We start from the raw sequence: 20,215 nt of genomic DNA, 5'->3' as shown, positions 1-20,215 counted from the left end.
TTTTTCCCCCTTCCTTTTCTTTTGTGCTCTGATGTTACTAAAGACCCATTAACCTAGAAAATTAAAAAAGACACAGCTTATTAAAAACATATTCAAAGATTAAGAATGTTCAGCCAAAGCATTCTCTTGCCATATAAAGACTTTGGCAGTACGGTATGTTTAAATGGCTTTTCATTGCATGGAAGTATAAGTCTCAAGAGCAGAGGCAATTTGTAACTTAAACTGGAAACTTGTTGCAGTGATAATTGCACTTAAAGAAAATGGATGAAGAGGATATATTTTGGTACTTGGATTATTCACACTTCCTGCCACATAATTATAAAACTGTTGCATATCAAAGAAGATTTTTGCTAAACATTATGAAAGACTTGGGCAAATTGATTTACTTCCTAAGAAGTTAGCACTAATTTAATGTGTATTCTTATATGGATGAAAGTACATGTAAATCATACTCATGATCATGTCAGTATAAGACTTAGTCCAAATTAAACATTTGCATTCATATAGATTTTTAGAAACATTCCCATCAGTATGCATTGGAAGAGTAAACAGTTTGTACATTTTATAGTTTTTAAGGCAATTAAAACTTAAACTGAAGGAAACTGATGGTAAAATACATAATTGATTCTAGTTAACACTCAAAAAATGGCTAATGCTAGGAACATGAACTGGGAACAGTGTCAAAGACAATGCTTAGCACAGAATCTACGATCTGGTCTGTTAATCTTAAATATACTGGTCTGATGGATGATAGTTTGAGTAATTATGAATGCTAACTAGCATCCATTAGCAATTACCAACCTATTTGCCTCGGGAGACCTCATGTACCCATCTGCACCCTTACATCTTTCCCAAAGTTAAAACATGAATTGAAAGTTTTGGTAGATAGCTCACCATGAGCTCTAGATGGTCAGAATGCTAAGTGGCAATTAATAACTTCATTGTTATTGCCTTCCAACTATGATAAAAGCCAGAAATCTAATTTGGATGTTGTTTCTAATATTTGTAAGTTGTTTTTGCAACTAAAAAAAACATTGTAGATGCATGACATTAAGTAATTTGGATACTTCATGTATTGGTAAAGATGGTTCAGCTGTCTTAAAATCAGACAGAGGGGAGAGAGAGAGAGAGAGAGAGAGAGAGAGAGAGAGAGAGAGAGCTCTGTCTATGTCTCCTATCATGTCTTCTTGGCAACTTCCCTACATCTGGAATATAGAATATAAACAGTAACAGCACTTAGATTTATATACCACTCCAGAGTGCTTTACTCTCTGAATAGTTTATGTCAGCATATTGCCCCCAACAATCTAGGTTCTCATTTTATTGACCTCGGAAGGCTGGAAGACTGAAGGCTCAATCAGCCTTGAGCCCATCAGGATTGAACTCCTTGCAGTGGGCAGAATTAGGTTGCAATAATGCATTCTAACCACTGTGCCACCACAGCTCCTCCTGTATTATAAAATAATACAAGTAAATAAAGTGAAATATCTTTAATATACAACATATAAATAATTAAACCAATATTATAAGGCATACATTATTCATGAAGCCAATAGAAATAAGATCACATTGCATTTATCTTGGTCCCAGAGGAAAGACTACAAATATGCAAGATATTTGTATACCATAGTAACAGATTGGCCTGCTGCTATCTTAGGAATTGGGATGACTGTGGTGAGAATGCAAGCTAAGAAAATAAAGGAGAACAAATGGGAATGTGTCTGAATTGTATTTGTGTGAATAAGAAAGACAAAATGTATTTGGGCCCTGATTGTTGTCCCTATAATACTTCATATAATGTCTTGGTATAGTCCTCCACAATATGTGATCTTCCTCTTAAATTTTTGTGATATCTGGATATCTTCATCTGATCATTAGTTAAGAGATTATGGAATCTTAGAAAAGAAGATGCACATAGCACTCACATCTGGTAGGCACAGCTTCTCGTAATCCAAGATGTTATTTAGGTGTCTGTATACAATACAGTAATTTGTAGCGTGTTCAAAGAAAGTCAAGTAATTTCTTTGATCCCACAATCCATCTGATCTGTTTTCTTTCATTGCTAATTCTTTAACCCTATCAAGCCTTCTGTTTTCTCTCCACTTGTATCACATGCCCAAAGTAAGTTTCTTTATTTGATCCAAGACTGAATGGTTGTTCTTCAGTTCAGTAGCAACCCATAGATCTATAATTCATTTTTCTTCTTCTCAGATTTGTATTAATGTCAAGGTTTCATAATTGCTTATGACTCTTCTTGCAGTACGTTCAAGTCATGCAGTTAAACAGATTGGCAGAAAGTAAAAGTTACACACAAATGCATAAAAGAATGTGTAATTATTGGGGTCCTTTTTGGCTTTCAAAAAGTAAAAATCTAGGAATTCAATGAAATATAAGTATCAAATGTTCTGTTTTTGTTTTAATGTTTCTGTAGTATAGTTTAATGATAGTTTTACTATACATCAGCCAAAGACATTGTCTAGGGAACATTATTAGCCAAAAGATTTCAACTAAAAATATGATAAAATATAATAAACCCAATATAATAAACAATACATTTAGTTTTTTAATATTTAGTTTCTTAATATTTGGTAGAAGAAAATTTCCTTTCACCTGTATTCATTTCTTTTTATATTTTGATTGCTTACACACTTGCTTGATATTTGACACAGGATGAATACAAGTCATTGAAAATATTCCTTTACTTTCCCTTGTGGATTTATTTTCATATTCTGTTCACATTAGAATGGTGAAAAGAGGGCAAGGAACTTTTAATGTGCTTGGCTGGCTCTTCGCTCTTATTATGTTTGATCAGTAAAGAGCAGCCCTGGAAATAAAAATGGGAGAGAAGCTGTATGCAAGATTTTAAATGCCCCAGGGAACAAGTTTATAGCTTTTTAAGAAGAAGATTGTCATTCTTACATTGATAAAATTCTACTAGAAGCAGTTTGCTTTCATTGTTACTTTTTAAGCATCGGTTGGTAAATTTAGCCATAATAACTACTATGTGCTTTGCATTGACGTATAGGTTTGCCACCCAGTTTCATCTTAAGTAGGAGTGCTAAAAATAAATCTATTTGATTCTGACTGTCCTGTGGTTTTATTGGCTCTTGTCTTCCAGGACCATGGGCCACTAGAAACAATAGCATTGACAGTGGGGAGGCAGAGGTCGGACGGAGGGTCACTCAAGAAGTGCCACAAGGAGTATTCTGGCGAGCACAAATTCACATTGCACAGCCACAGTTCCTGAAATTCAATATCTCTTTAGGGAAGGATGCGCTTTTTGCTGTCTATATAAGAAGAGGACTTCCACCATCCCATGTACAGGTATTGTACTAAGATGCTTAAAAGACCAAAAGAAGAAGATAATGATGATGATGAAAAAAAATGGGAATTGTTTTGTAACTGAGAATTTATCTGAGAATTTGTGTTACTTGTCCTATGTTTAGCAAAGATTCTATGAATTTCCACGCCTCCATTACATTGAGGGCCATTTCTAGGACTGAAAACATCCTCATGTAGTAATATCACAATAACTTCTTTCTCTATTAGCTTTCTCCCATTTGGTGTCCTTCAGATCTTTTGGAACATTGGGTAGGACAATAAGGCCTAGAATTCCCATGCTTGTCTGGTAATTGCTATCCCACAACAACTGGTAGGTGCTGAGTTGGAGAAGAGACCTAACTGGAAAGTGAAAAGGAAGGGGGAAAATACCAGTGAAGAAAGAAGCCTCTCATAATATTTATTTCTGGTTTAAGGGGGCTTTTGTGAAATATGTGAGGCATTATCTACAACCTGCTTTGCCATATGTACATTTGTAATCATATTCTTACAGATACAAGTTTAAATTTGGGAGGATGTTCTAAATTTGGAGAGAAAATTACCAGATTATCACCCAATTCTATCCTATTAGCCCAGTTAAAATGCAAAGGTACATAACATAAATTCTACCTGGGATTTGATTTTATTCCTGTATTTGGTATTCGAATGCACAAATCGTTGCTTAAGTTTACCCCTAATTATAGTCTTGCGCTGCAGGAATCCACAACCCTGGCTTTTCCCAAACAAAACAATCTTTCTTTTATCCTGGCTTCGGTTAATAATATTCACCTATTTCAATAAGCCCAGAAAATATGCACTAGCTTTCTGAGCGGCTATAAACCTTAACAACAGGATAACGCTACGTGGCAGCATCTATTGATTACTTAATGTGCTGCTAGGAACAGCCTATTCTATTCCAGAATAAAAGCAGCATTAAATGCTTTTCTATATGACTTGCGAGATTTATATTCATAATCTGGAATTGACATTAGGTAGCGTCCTAAAGTTAAAAATGAAAATGCCATGTTCCCACAGTTTAAAATTTTGATTTGGCAAAGGAATGTAAAGCTTGACAGTTCCTCACTGATTAATGCAGATAAGCCAAAGCTAGTTAAAGTCCTTTGAGGGAACAAGTCAATAATCAGAAAATTAGGTACATGATTAACCTGAGAATATGAAGACACACTTCCTGTCTGAAAACCCTAATGATTTTGACGCTTCTCCGTAACTCTTTAGCAAATATTTCAAGTGCCTAGTCAGTCAAATTGATGGAGCTGGGGGCCTGTTTAGGAAGATTTCTGTAGATAGGGAATGATGTATCAAAGGGATAGCAACCCTTCAGAAATGCTACCTTGAGTGACATATTAAAAGCTAAAAAAAAAAAAGTTTGATAGCTCTGTGAGTTACGGTATTCTCTGGTGGTAAAATACCTAACATGCTTCAGTAAATTACTCTTAAGCTTGTTCCTCTTTTTATCTTTTGAACTGAAAATTAGTTGAATGTTTAGATGCCTGAGGACTCTATCTCTATTATACATTCATGTCCAAGCAAAGACGAGTATGTTCATCAACAAAATAGTCCAAATGAAAAGAGTAGAAAATCTGATAAAAATTAATACAAAAATATATTAGTAGTGCCTAGTCAATGTAATATCCTTAATCTGCCTTTACTATGTAATGTTACACGCAAGGTGATGGAACTACTGTAGAGTACATCTTTGCCAAAGTAAACTACTCTTTCTATTATCCTAATTATGAGTAAAGGTTAAGGGAGAAAAGGGTGAACCAAATGTGTTCATTTGTTTTATAAACTTATTGAGATTTTAGTATATCAGTTTAACTCTAAATTAAACTCAGTTTCATTGACATTTTCAGTGCAATCGCTTGTCATATGACAGAGTTTTAACTTCCATAATGCAAAACAAATATTAAACATAAACTTGTTTAGATTGTCATATTAAGTGTCAAATGACTGGTGGATGGGCACGTCAGTATATAACCTTCAGATCAGATATTTATGAATATCTGATTTATTTAAAATTACTTGGCAGAAATTTATATTGTTTACAGGAATGAGCTCCCTTAAAAGTGAAACATGTTCCCATTGTAAACTTAAATACAGGAAGTAAAAAGAACTTACATATTGTTATTTTGATTTAACTAGTCTGCCTTGTAACTCCAAAAAATACTGGACTATACATTGTAAAATTCCTACTTCTCACGGAAGTAGTACAACACATCTGGAATGGGTGAACTAAATACGTCCTCCATTTACAGCAGAGCAAATTTATAAAGTTAAAACAGTATGTTTATCATTAAAGAGAAGAAAGACAATTTTCCTATGAATCTTTGCATAATAGAAGAACGAAGAGTATTGTCAAAAGAGAAAATAGGATATGTTCAGAGGTGATGTATGCTTTTACTAAACAAAAACAAAAATTATAACTATTCTTTAGAGATGTGACATACCTTCAAAAAAAGCAACAACAACAACAAATTATATTTTATCTGTCCTCTCATCTTAAAAGTTTAAAAGTTTACCTAGGAGTCGCAATACCTCAAAATTAAATATATTTCACTGCATCTTCAAAAGTTTGAGATGCCTGTTAGTAACCTGAATTATCTTAAAATGCTACATCGCATTCTACATATTTATAAATTACTGTTTGACACCAATTCCACAAATGTCCGAGAAATTAAATAGCAGTACAGCCTATTAAGTGTAGCATGAAGAAGACATAAACATAGAAAATACAAAACCCAATAACTTATAGATGAATTATTCATCCCTTAATCAAAACATGGGGGATGCAGCTTCAGCTTGAGAGTCTGAGAACTCTAGGTTTGATTATACTTGCTTCTATGATAAGACCAACAGGTTCTAGACACATGGCAGTGATATAAATAGCCATAGAAGTAGTTACTGATTACTCTCTCCATCTTCTTTCCCCTTTTATCCTATTCTCCCCACCACCAATGAAGCAAGATACATTTTAGGAACAAGTCAAAGGTATAAAATAAAGGGAAATGGAGTTTTTAATATCTCAGGTGTATCGACATATTTTTATAATCAAATAAAAGCAATTGAGAAATTTAACTAGGTATATTTATCTCGTCTAGAAAACATGATAACTTACCTTATCTAACACACACACACACACACACACACACACACACACACACACACACAGGGGCTCCCTTCATGAGCATTACTACAAGCTAGATGAAAGGAAGTCTAACGACAAAAAAACTCTTAAGGCTTAACAACTCAGTAACTGCATTAGAGATGTTTACATAGTGTTGAATTATGTACTGAAAACTTTTATCAATTTATAAAGAACTTTGAATTTGGAGTAAACTTGGAATTTTGTTTGGTTGGAAAGAAAATACCACTTAAAATTTTGAGAGTACAGATAGATGATAGATAGATGATAGGTAGATAGACAGATAGACAGACAGACACACACACACATTTTAAAAAGTCCTTCCAAAATAATGGAAGAAACTTCATCAATTTAAATCAATTTCTAAATCTAATTTCATCATCTAGCAGCTTCATATATAATTTTATCTTTTTGTTTCCAGCACATGGATGACAGATATACTTTTACTGAAGAGTTGTAGGAAATTGAATAAAAAGGAAATAAAGTCAGCCTCCCCAAGTCAGATTTGAAAGAAACTTCCTTTTTGAATTTAAGATATAAGAACTGATTAGCAATATATTCAAATATCTATTCTCCATGTCAGTAGAGCATATAGCTTGTTTCTGATTTCAGAGATGAAGTTACAGTCTTTCACTGTGTGGTCCACATCTCTCACTTTTATCCATTTATGCCTGGCTTTAGGGGGAAAGTGACATTTTCTCCAAGAACGTTTTGTAAAAATAGTTCATTATAAAATGCATTTTATCAGAACTTCAATAGAATAGAACAGAGAAACATAAAGTAATGAGCCAGCCAGACAGGTGGTGAAGCAAACTCAGACCTTGAATTCTGTCTGTAACTGGTTTACTTTAACAATAAAGACAAAACACCTTTTTATTGAATTCATTAGCTAAAGTTTATACATCACCTCGAGGGATAAAAATTCAGCTCATCCCTACTTTTTGATGTTGTTATTCTCCTTTCCTATAATAAATAAAGCAACTGAAAGTTCTAAATATTTTCACTTTGCATTGGATACATTGCAAGACTTTTTTTATGTTCAATAAACTAGTGCATTCATTAGTATAATATTTGAAGAAGAAATACAAAAAAAGCACATAAGGTAGAAAGAGAGCTTGGAGTTTACTTAGAGGGTATCTAGTTTTCATGTAAGGTTCATATATGGAGCATGCATTATAACTGCCAATGGATTAACCATTCTGGGTTAGCCTATCCAATGATTTGTTTCCTATGTTTGAGCCTAGCAATAAAGCAGTTTTTATGCTGAACTGCTTACCAATATATAAAGGTAAAGGTTTCCCTGGAAGTCGTGTCCATAGTGCTCATCTCTTTTTTTGGCCAAGGGAACTAATGTTGTTCAAAGACAATTTCCATGGTTATATGGCCAGCATGGCAATATGCCAAAGACACACAGAATGCTGTTACCTTGTCACCAAAGTGATACCTATTAATCTACTTGTATTTGCATGCTTTCAAACTACCAGGTGGACAGGAGCTGGGGCAAGTAATGGGAGCTCACCCTGTTGCACAAAGTTCGGGTCTCGAACCTGGAATGTCAGCTCTCCAGCTGACAAGCTCAGCATCTTTAACCACTGGGCCATCACCACCCCTACCCAAATATATAACGCCATGGAAATCTTGTTTAAACCTTTTGTAACTTTTGTCTAAGGCAAATCTATGAAGAATTTCTCTACTAATCAAGTCAAGAAGAAGCACTCTCTTTCTAAATATACTGGGTATTTTCTATTTGTAATTATTTTTAGTGTTCTTTTTCATCCTTCTGTATTTTTTTCATACCAGAAAAAATTGGCTACAGAAAGATAAAGCTACTCTCGAACGGATGAGACCCTGTATTTTTCAGGGTGGATTCAAAAACTGGTAGTAGGCTGATATCCATTCAGAGGCAAAGCAAGTATTCAACTTCTTATAAACTCCAACCTTTATCAGGTATTAAGCATTATAAAAACAAAGTATGACAAATAAAATAAAAGTAGGGCCTGGTACATTTATTACCACAAATTAGTAGAGAAACAGTTAAGTCTGTAAATTCACATTTATTTTGGGGTATATATGTTTCCTAATGTATACCTGTTTCCCAGTTTTTTCTATGTGAATTTTTCACTAATACATTTACATTAATTTTCTTTTTTTTTTAACCTGAGAATTGCATTGCAAAATTTGGAAAAATGCACATTTTCGGGGATTCTGATTCACAGAACAGTGTCAGATCTAGATGACATAAAATTTCTCCCAGATGAAATTCCTCATCCATGTTCTTTTTTTTTATAAGTAATTTTTATTACAGTTATTTCCTTTACATAACTCTAATACATAATCAACAGACTGTGTCATTTTTATATGCTTTGGATTAACATTCCATACAATATATACATTATGTACATTCAATATCTAATCCTAAATAGCCTTATGTATATTTCCAATTTTTATTTCTACTATCTATCCAGGTATACCATTTCCTCAACCATTTTCAATTGAGGTACATAAAATAAAGGAAAAGACTTATTACTGACCAATACAAAAAAAATGTCAGTTGAACCCTGAACCCCTGATATCTAATGTAAAACCTCTGAATTTTGAGATTCACTTATAAAATGGGATGAGATCATATCTTCAGGACCACATACAGTTATGTGTCCAATCTAAAGCCATTTCTTACCGTATTTTCTATATTGGAGAAAAAGAAACATACTCCACATGTCTATTTCATTCAGCATCTGAAATTTAATGGTTAGACAGCCATTATAAAATATATTTTTCTTTACTCTTAAATGTTGACATTCATTGTGATACTTCACCACAGTTGTATAAAAATGTCTGAGAACTGGACCATATTAATAATGGGAATAATACTGTTTGAAAAGGAACATTAATTTTTCAAAAAGAACCCATATCCCTCTTTCATGTTGTCATCATATTTAATGCAAATATAAGATGCATGAATTTTTATTTCTAGTTCTTAATACTGAGCATGATCAATATCTTCCATTATCTCACTTCAGTTTGCAAAGTCATTCCCCACGTTCACTGGTTTGGAATCATTTGAGATTGGGAGCCAACCTCTTCACTATTCATGTTGGCTAACCATCCATTTGCTTAGTGCCTGTTGGGAATAATAGGAAGGAAATAAAAGCTGTGGATTAGACATCTCAGTGTGAAAAAGATAAAAAATGCACAGGGCATTTTGTCAGCAGTTCTCCTGTTCCTGGGGTTCTGCGCACATATGAATTAAGCAGTCTTTTTCGATAAGTCAGCTCTAATGAGTTGTCTTTTTAGCAGCGGTATAGTTGAAAGTGCAGTGCACCGAAAGCTTCCTGCATCTTTTTGGACACAATTGCTGCCGTGGGGTAAGACCAGGTCCCTGTAGCTTCAGCCAGTTCAAATCATTTTAGCACCTCTGTATGTTCCTCCTTCGATCTGGCCAACTGCTGAGCCTGCCTGCTATCTGAGGGACAGAATCAGTATCACATGCAGAAGACCAGAAGAGTCTATCAACACTATCCAAGCAGAGCAGCATGCTATCTGTGAAAAATGTCAAGTTTTATTCCTACATTGTTCCATGTTGACCCTCAATACACAAACCACCTAAAGAGCAATAAACTCTGAGAGACAGGGGAGCAGGAGCCTTCCAAATATGTTATCCCAATCAAGAAATATTGCAAAAGTATATGTCTATGCCTTTAACCCCTTCCTTTCCACCTGACAGATATGTTTAAATAACATCTGTGGTTCTATTAAAGCCGTGCTGCAATGAGAAAGTTCATGTGCTTTTTGCGAATAGCATATATTTATGAATGTATTGATTGTGTGTCCAGTAGTAAATGCTATTACTCTATTTGCAAAAATTAATGCACAGAGAAGTAATAAACAGATGTGATGTAGACATGTCCCATTTTCAATGCGGTAGAGGAAGGGCATGTGATGCTATATTGAACTATATCTACTTTCCATAAAAATGTCTTGCTACCTAGACTGGAATGCAATTTTCTGCTCATAGGATTTTTTTCACTGAATATACTGAATATAAGTCATCTGCATTTAAAATTGTTTTTTAGATTAATGGGATAGATAACTTGGAAAAATAATTACTGGCCAGATGGTAAAAAAACCTGTCATTTTAAAGTGTGAATGTACATATGCAAATCTTTCATTTGGACTGAATTGGCTGGAATGCTGGGGATTGTTTTTCTCCCATAAGAATCTTACTTGATTTTCATTCTTGACACAATTGGCTATTTAAGCACATTATACTAATTGTATAAATCAGTATGGAAACCTTAGGTTTAGGTCTAAAACTAAGCACTATATATTTAATAATCAGGTATAGTTAAGAAACTATATGAAACTAACGTAAAAATAAGAGATCTTTGCTCTTCAGAAAACAGGCTATGCTTGGTTAATGCAATAATTCCTGTTGCTCTTTTATTAAGTTCCTTTTTACATGTATTGAACAGCATTAATCAGTGACTGGATATATAATCTAAATTTCTATAACCAGTTGTTGCATCAGATTTGTTTTGGGCACATATGCCTACCTGCTTGCCTTCATTGATGGAAGGATATAGTTCCTTTGCTCTATTTTGATTGAGGGAACTGGATATACCTAGTCCTAACAAAGAGACGCGGTGGCTCAGTAGCTAAAACACTGAGCTTGTCGATCGAAAGGTAGGCAGTTCAGCTGTTTGAATCCCTAGTGCTGCATAACTGGGTGAGCTCCCATTACTTGTCCCATCTTCTGCCAACCTAGCAGTTCAAAAGCATGTAAAAACTGCAAGTAGAAAAATAGAGACCAACTTTGGTGGGAAGGTAAAAGCATTCGTGTCCCTTTGGCATTTAGTCATGATGGCCACATGACCACGGAGATGTCTTTGGACAGTGGTGGCTCTTCAGCTTTGAAACAGAGATGCCCCCTACAGGAATGTCTAGCACATATGTGCGAGGGGAACCTTTACCTTTATTAAAGAGAAGACCCAGGGGTGACATGATAGCAGCCTTCCAATATTTGAGGGGCTACCACAAAGAAGAAAGGATTGACCTACTTTCCAAAGCACCTGAGGGAGGGACAAGAAGTAATGGATGGAAGCTTATCAAAGAGAGATCCAACCTAGAATTAAAGAGAAATTTCCTGACAGTGAAACCAATTAATCAGTGAAACAGCTTGCCATGAGAAGTTGTGGGGTTCCATCATCGGAGGTTTTTAAGAAGAGATTGGACAGCTATTGGTCTGAAATGGTATAGAGTCTCCTGATTGGGCAGGGGATTGGACTAGGTGAACTTCAAGTTCTCTTCCAATTTTGTTGTTCTGTATTCTGTACAACTAGTGTAGGATTTCTGGGCAATATGAGTAGGAAAGGGAAAGAGACCAAGTTACTGGGTTTAAACCCTGTGAAGATTTAGTCCTTCAGCAATGCCGCCTGTTCTAACAAAACAAAACAAAATCTAAAGCATCATATTTTTTTCCACTGCAAATAAGCACTCTAATACATTTGTGTCATACTTTATGCAATGTAAGTATAGCAAGTATATTTTCTTTCCTTTCATCTCTCCCGTAGTATGATTTTATGGAACGTTTAGATGGGAAAGAGAAATGGAGTGTCGTGGAGTCTCCTCGTGAGCGTCGAAGTATCCAGACACTAGTTCAGAATGAAGCTGTATTTGTTCAGTATTTGGACGTGGGGCTGTGGCACCTTGCTTTTTACAATGATGGCAAAGATAAAGAAGTGGTTTCATTCAGTACTGTCATATTGGGTAAGTATGCCGTGGCTGTGCTCTCTTGGCTATAAAACATGATTAAATTCTGTGTGCTACCATTCAAACATATCTTACTCAACCTTGGTGGGACTTCATTTCAAATAGGCATAGTGATTTTGCTAACCTCTAGCTGGACTTCAGCTCTGATAAGCTCAGATTTGTGATATTAAATACGTTCTCCCTTAGCTTTTAAACTCTTTAATATTGGCAATATCTAGAAAAATATTGTATAGCATTAACCAATTTCATTTTAATCTTTTATACCATTGGACAGCTTGATCTAGTGGTTAAGGCACCAGGCTAGAAACTGGGAGATTATGACTTCAGTTCCACTTTAGGCATGTGGGCATGTGGGCTGGTCATTTTCTCTCAGCCCAATCCACATCACAGAGTTGTTGTGGGGAAAATAGGAGGGAAAAAGAACATTAGGTATTATTTAGAACTAGTATAACTTATAAAAAAAATGAAAGGTACAATAAAAATAAAAAATAAACAGAATAAAATACAATAATAAAATAAAATGCCTATGTTGCTAGCAATTCATAGAGTTTTCTTTTTTAAAATATTGCATTAATGTAAACCACCTTGAGTTAGAATAATCAAGAGATAGGATAGTATAAGAATTGTATACCCATGTAAATCGTACATCTTGAAATATATACAATCCAGCCCTTGTCGCAATACTTTCACATATTCAGAGAATCAGCAATCTGCTAGAAATGCAAAATTTTAAAATTGCAACATTTCCTTCCGTGGAGCTATATTGGAAAGTGTTGTCAGGAACAGAGTCACAGTTTATGAGCAAGTCCAAAGTAATAGGTATAATAGTTAGGTAGACTTCTTGATGGCACAATGATAGTAATTGCCTGAAAAGGAAGAAAAGTACAGTATTTATTCAGTTCAGAGATTCTTCAGAGACACATATCCATTACCTTCACCATCAAGCCATATAGAGATTTGAAATACTGAGCAATATTAAATAAAAGAACAAATGTCAAAAGATGTTATTCTTCAGCTAAATACATATAAAAATACAGAAATACTGTTCTGTATCTATGAGAACTAGAAAATGTTTATAATTTTATAAATTAATTAACTTAGTTTTTTCCTTCCATTATCATTTTTTATTATTAATATAAAAATCCTGATAATTATTGTGAGTCACTCTGAGCAAAAACTGTGGTATTCTTTTCCTTTTCCTTTTCCTTCTATATCCATGTTTGTGTGTTTCTAGACATTCATTCCTAAAACATATAATTTTCAGTATTCATATTTCATTTTTTTAAATTATTATTATTGCTCCCTCCTAAAAGAACATGGTCTCAAGTCTGTAACACCAAGTTGGCAGGAGAAAAAGGCATAAAAATTAGTTTCAGTACAATAATCACTGGAATTCTTACAGAACAGCTTCATTAGCTTTTCTGAACTAAATGTACTTATGAGAACTTTTGTGCCCTTAGAAGTCTAATAGTGTAGCTTGTTGCCCATTTGAAAGAAGCCTGACATTGCCTGGGCGTGAAGTGTGAGGCCACAGAATCTCTCTTTTTTTTAATAGGGGGCCTGATCTGTGCCAAACAAATAGATGGTGCAAAATATTCATGTATATATAAATATAGATATAGATTAGATATAGATATAAAAGAAAAAGAAGGTGTCTGAGAAACATTAAACCACAAAAGTTATTTTTGAATAGTGAAAGGTTTCAAAGATGCCAGTATTTCATCAGAGCTTGGTTTCCTCAGAAAGAAAACATTGGACCTTTCCATTAGGTCTGAGATACACAGTTTGATGCACCAGCTATGCATAAGAGGAAGCATTAGCACTCCAACAGATTTCTGTTCCTTTTCAGGTGTTAAAGGATGTCAAAGCTTATAGAGAGACATTTACCGTAGCTCTCTGACTTTTCTCAGCATATTGATTTTCTTTGCCACACATATATCGGTGAAGATGCACAGACAAAATAAAAGCAAAAGTATTAATAACACAGACCGATGCTGCAGTGATTGTGGTTGTTTCCAGTGCAGAGATTATAGAAAACATGGTTAAAAGCTGCCACTTTGGCATGTTTTGTTCATGGGGAATTATTGTCCGGCTATAAGTAATTACTACATGGAAAAGCTACATACAATATAAAAAGAAATCACACCATATATAGGAGACTCCCTTCTGAGTCATAATACACAATTGCAGTCACTTACCAAAATACAATGACTCATTCTAATCATTAGTACAAGAGACCCCTAACTGTGAATGTGCGATTTGGACTCATTATATAACAGAGGGGACCTCTCTGCCTCTGCATTTCCTCAAATGGAAAATAGGGCTGCTAAATGCCTTCAAGTGCAGTAACTTCTTTTTTTTTCCTTTTCCCCACAGAGAGGAAATAGCTACTCGACCAAAAAAGAAAAAAGCAAAACAGACAAAGTCTTTAGTAATATTTAGAAAATGTACTCTTAAGAAGTGTTAAGGTTTTCTTCTTTGTTCGGGCCATTTCTAATTATTGTGAAGTGACTTTCAAATGTTGACATTTCATTAAAGGCATGAAGATCAAAAGCAATGTTACCTGGAGAAATAACTGACAAATCAGTGATGTCTGTTTTTCAGATTCTGTACAGGACTGTCCACGCAATTGTCATGGGAATGGCGAATGCGTATCCGGAATCTGTCATTGTTTTCCTGGCTACCATGGACCAGACTGTGCAAAAGGTAGCGATTAGCTTGCTTTTCACATGTTACTTACTCTACAGTTTATTCTAAATCATAGGAAAAATATTTCATAGCAATTATGTGATTTTCAAAGAATTTACACAATCCCAGTTTCCCATGGGTAGGATTTTTTATAATTAATTTCATTTTTTTTATTCCAAATCTATCTGGATCCTCAGTCAATTTTTAACTTTCTGGAATAAGAACTTTAGACCAGCAGTCACCAACTGGTGGTCCGCGAGAAAGTTTTGGCGGTCTGTGGAGAAATCTTCGTATTTTTGCCAGTGTACCCTGGTGGAGGAGCTGTGGTGCAAGTGGGCCAAAGCAGCAATTGCAATGGCTGGAAGCTGCGAAAGCGAAGCACTACTTGCACTTGTGCAGCATCGGTATTCCGCCTCGGTATATCTGCACAGCCAGTGATGCAAAGCAGCCCTTGTCTCCTGCCGCATGGGATTCAGAGCGGTAAATGGCGACTGATCTGGGGAACAGCCTGATTTTGCTCTCTATTGCAGATGCCAGATTGGCCCCCTGCAAGCTCTTGTCTCTTGAGGAGCGCTCACTGAAGCGGCACAGGAAACTTTGGCTGGGCTCCTCAAGAGACGAGAGCTTGCAGAGGGCTGATGTGGCATCCGCAATGGAGAGCAAAATCCAGCTACTCCCCTGACCAGACACTGTTTACCGCTCTGAGTCTCAAGCGGCAGGAGATGAGGGCTGCTTTGCTCCACCAGCTGGCGCAAATATACCGAAGCAGAATGCTGATGCTGTGCAAAATGAAATAGAGAAAAAGAGACAGAATGAAAGTGAGAGAATAATAAAGAGAATGAGAGAGAGAGAATCAGAGTGAGAAAGAGAATCAGAATGAGAGAGAATTAGAGACAGAGAAAGAGACAGAGAATCTGAGAGAGTGAGAGAGAGAATGAGAGAGAATCAGAATGAGAGAGTGAGAGAGAGAATGAGAGAGAATCAGAATGAGAGAGAATCAGAGAGAGAGAGAATCGGAATGAGAGAGAGAGTGGGGGAGAGTGAGAAAGAGTGGGAGAGAGAGAGAGAAAGAGGGGGAGAGAGAAAGAGAGATGAGAGAGAATGAGAATGAGAGAGAATGAGTGGGAGAGAGAGAAAGAGAGAGGGAGGAGAGAAAGAGAGAGAATGAGTGGGAGAGAAAGAGAGAGGGGGAGAGAAAGAGAGAAAGAGAAAGAGAGAGGAGGGAGAGTGACTGAAGGACCCCATCCCATCACTGGGAGTCCAGGTGCTTCAGCAAGTGGCACGCTGGATTTGTATTAGTGGTCCACGGGATTTAAAATTATGAACTTGATGGTCCTTGAGGTCCAAAAGGTTGGGGACCCCTGCTCTAGAAACCCTTTGATGTTTATTCTTCCAAGTCCTTAAAATCGTCTTTAAAACTTCTTTCTTTAAGAAGTAAAGTCATTGGTGGATTCAATAAAAACTGGCAGCTCCAAAGGGTCTTGATATTTACAAAGCAGTAAAAAGTAACTACAATATTGATTAAGGAATGAGGCTTGGTTGAGCTTTTGGTGCATTTTGTGTTATGACTGTGAGCTTAGATTGTATCCCTTGTCTCCCAGTCGCTCAACTCATAAGCCACCTGCAAAGTCTGCTTCTTGCAGTCTGCTTATAAGGAGCAGCTGTCCAGAGCGCACATGGAGTTTGTCGAGTACATATTAGATAATATATATAAGTATAAGCATGAATTGAATACATAAAATGAATACAATTAAAGAGAACATTAGGACATTAGTTTCTGGAGAGATTTCTCCAGCCAGGATCCAGCCACTGATCTCCACTTTAAACACCATCCCTTTCATCAGGGACATTAATATGGCACTCACCAGAAATCTTTCTTCGTTGCATGGAGCACAGTAAAAATGTTGGCCTGGATTTCTCCTGTCCATCATCCTCATTTAATTGAATGCACTGTAATAACATTCAGAGAAAGTTTTATTGTACTGCTTTCCAGGTCTTGACTTACAACCGTTTGTTCAGTGACCAAAGTTATGTCAATTTTGAACAAGCAATTTGTGCCTGAAATTAGGGCCACTGCAACACTCCCATGTTCAAAATTGCACTTTCCCAAAAGTGCTTTTTTCAAAAAACAACTGGACTTTCCGGTTTTTCTTTGAAGACGTTTCGCTTCTCATCCAAGAAAGCTCTGAGAGAGCTGAAAAAGCTTCTTGGATGAGAAGGGAAAAGTCTTCAAAGAAAAACTGGAAAGTTCAGTTGCCTCTTGAAAAAAGCACCTTTGGGACAACCATGACCTGGATGACTGAGAATCTCTATAGACATTTGCACTTACGACTGCAGTGGTGTTGCAGTTCCCTCTCACATCTGTCTCCCCTACCTACAGTGTAGTATATCCTTTGAGCTCCCTGTACTTCTTAGTTCCTGACAATGTAACTGAATTTCACTGTCTTTTTCCTCCTCCTGCTGATCAAATATGTCTGCCATGATGTTTTATGAGCCAGCAGTTGGCCACGGGAGGCTTTCTTCCTGAGGCCACACACTGTGGTTTTCTTTCAATACTTAGAGAAGATGGTCCCACATGATTTCCTCATTAAGAGCCAGGGCAGGCATGTTACATTAGCAGAGGGAGAAAAAAAGACAGTGATGATCAGATTGCACAGCATTGGGGCAGCACAGAGCCTCCCGGTGCAGAGTGACAAGGGCAACTGAATGGGATCTGGGTGACTACAGATTTTCACTGAACTACTGGACCCGGCTGAACTTCATGTTGCGTAGGACTTCTGCAAAGCACTTTCGAAGGTACTTCAAGGTACGAAGTCTACTTCTTCACAGAAACCCTTCACACTGACAAAAAATAAAATAAAATTGTGCCACACTATTGGAGCTTCCTAGGCAGTGGTGGGTTTCTACTGGTTCGGGTGAACCAGTAATGGTGGCGGCGGGAGGCTCTGCCCACCTGCCCAGACGCCCTTATGGACACTCTGCACATGCGCAGAGGTGCCATGCACCAGCTCACAGTTCCGAACCAGTAGCGAAGGTAAGTGGAACCCACTACTGTTCCTAGGTAACCCTTCATAGTGCAAAGCCCATCCCTTTGCAGATGCCCTTCACAGAAGCCCTTTCCACCATGAAAAAGGCCCTTTTCACTGTGCTGTTGGGATACTTTAGGAAGCTTTTTGCATCACAAAACTGCCTCTTTGCATTGTGCTGCTGGGTCAGGGTGGGGCTGGGCTTTGTATGCAAAGGGCTTTCCAGGAAACCCCAGCATAGCCCAGCAGAACAATACAAAGGACCTTCTTGTTACATCATAGCCCAGAGCTGAGGCAAGCCAAGAAACTATTATGTGCCATGTTACTGAGTCAGGCTAAGGCAGCTGAGGCTACCAGGGCTATCTATGGGAAAAACAGACAAAGATAAAAGATTCAGACTGAAGAATCACATCATTCTGTTTAACCAGTGCACCTCACTTCTAAATTGTGGTATACTAAAAACAACTGTACGATACAGAAGCCTTATTTCTGGAAGTTTACATTTCCCATGTTTCATGATATCTTCCATACCAGATACTCAAGAAGTAAGAGAAAAAGATTGCATATATCTTAAGGTTATAACTCAATCATAATTGCCAAACAACAATCAAAAATTAATGCTGTCACTTTGCTAACTTCATCCATAAGAAAATGGTGGCTACTCTGTAACATTTTGATTTAAGCCAACCAAAGAGAAACTGATAAGCATTCAGGAATAGTAGACATTCATTTTATAAGTAATGATACTCCGCACAAGATCACAACTTCTCTTCTTGGTTGATACCATTGTAAGTAACTGAGTTGTCCAAATTTGCCTCCCATATCACTTGTGTCAGAAGATCCAAAGAAAAAGATGGCCTTCAGGGCTGGCAACTTGCTTTTGTCCTATCTGTACTGGAAGGTTTATGTTCAATGAACCGCCTTCTATCATTTAAAAAAAATATTCAGGGCAGCTTAAGCGCTTATTGATTGGGAATTTTTGTAATGCTCAAAATGGAGGCATCCTCATATCTCTACAGGTATTTAAAATGAATTGAATTAATCATAGGCTTAAAAGTCTCTGGTGATCTTTGTTAACTTCTTTGGGTTTAATTAAAACATCTGTGCACTTTTAATTTATCGATTCATCCAACTCATATGTCATGATTTTTAAGACACCCCAGCACGCTCTGCATCATTTTTAACCCAATTTCCACTTAGCTAAAGCAATTAAATTCACCCTGGATTAATTAAAGCATCCATACTTTAGTGCTTAAGTCAGCGTGTGCTGCTTTCCCCTCATGGTTTTTGAATATTAGGGATTTGACACACCTGATGAGTTTTTTGTCCTATGATTCTCTGCCTTGCCTGCTAACATGTAGTTTGATAGCACAGGAGAGTAAACTTTTCAGATACTACATTTCTAGCTTAACTCTCATTAGAATGATGAGATCTTTGAACCTTTGTTCCCAAAATCAGGGATGTAGGATAATATACAGTACATCCAGTGGTGGGATTCAGCCAGTTCGCACCACTTCAGGAGAACCAGTTGTTAACTTTCTGAGCAGTTTGCTGAACTGGCTGTTGGAAGAAATCGTTAGGGCAGAGAACCGGTTGTTAAAATATTTGAATCCCACCACTGAGCACATCATTCTGCAGAATATATTGATGGATAGCAAAAACAAAGAAGTATTATTACAAGAGATAAGGGAACTCACAGTTCAATGTTAAATATTTATTTAGGAATTTGTATAATGCCTCAATAAATAAGACAAAAAACTACTGAATAATTAGAGAAGTTCTACAATGCACCAATTACCTAAAGACATAATGGGTTCCCCTCCATTAGATGTATTCAGCTGGCAGCTAGTCATTCATTCCCTGGTTGCTTTATACTGAACTTTACACTGAGAAATAGTATTATATTCAGTGACCTAAATGGTTTCATCCAGTGTTTTGATTTTCTGGTTCTTGTGTTTTCTCTCTACTTAGTTCATCTTTGTCACATGAGGTCCAACTACAGCCATTTCAGGATCAGGTGGAGAAGCTTGGTTTGGGAAACTATACTAATGTCCTAATTAGATTGTCAGCATTGTATTTCTTTATGACTGTTCTTTAAGATGATTTGAAAGATTCAACCATGCCAAATGTGCTTGTCATTTATGTTGGTTAAACTATATTGTATTCATTTGAATGCCCTATTTGCCCCCATATAAACTTCAGCAATCTTAGTAGCCAATTATTTGAGATAGGTCTGTATTTTACTTTAAGA

At 36.4% G+C, this 20,215-nt stretch overlaps 1 protein-coding gene across 1 annotated transcript in view; it reads left to right on the top strand.

Annotated features, from left to right (window-relative positions):
• Positions 1-20,215, top strand: part of TENM2 (teneurin transmembrane protein 2) — a 970,061-nt gene that overhangs the window by 760,104 nt on the left and 189,742 nt on the right. The window contains exons 10-12 of the mRNA XM_058167878.1: positions 3,119-3,324; positions 12,052-12,247; positions 14,855-14,956. Of these exons, the coding sequence (XP_058023861.1) occupies positions 3,119-3,324; positions 12,052-12,247; positions 14,855-14,956 (504 nt within the window). The remainder of the gene's footprint in view (positions 1-3,118; positions 3,325-12,051; positions 12,248-14,854; positions 14,957-20,215) is intronic.

Source organism: Ahaetulla prasina, chromosome 2, assembly GCF_028640845.1.
Source record: "Ahaetulla prasina isolate Xishuangbanna chromosome 2, ASM2864084v1, whole genome shotgun sequence".
Classification (NCBI taxonomy): domain Eukaryota; kingdom Metazoa; phylum Chordata; class Lepidosauria; order Squamata; family Colubridae; genus Ahaetulla; species Ahaetulla prasina.
Note: the sequence above shows the minus strand (reverse complement) of the source record. Positions and strands in the feature narration are given on the sequence as shown.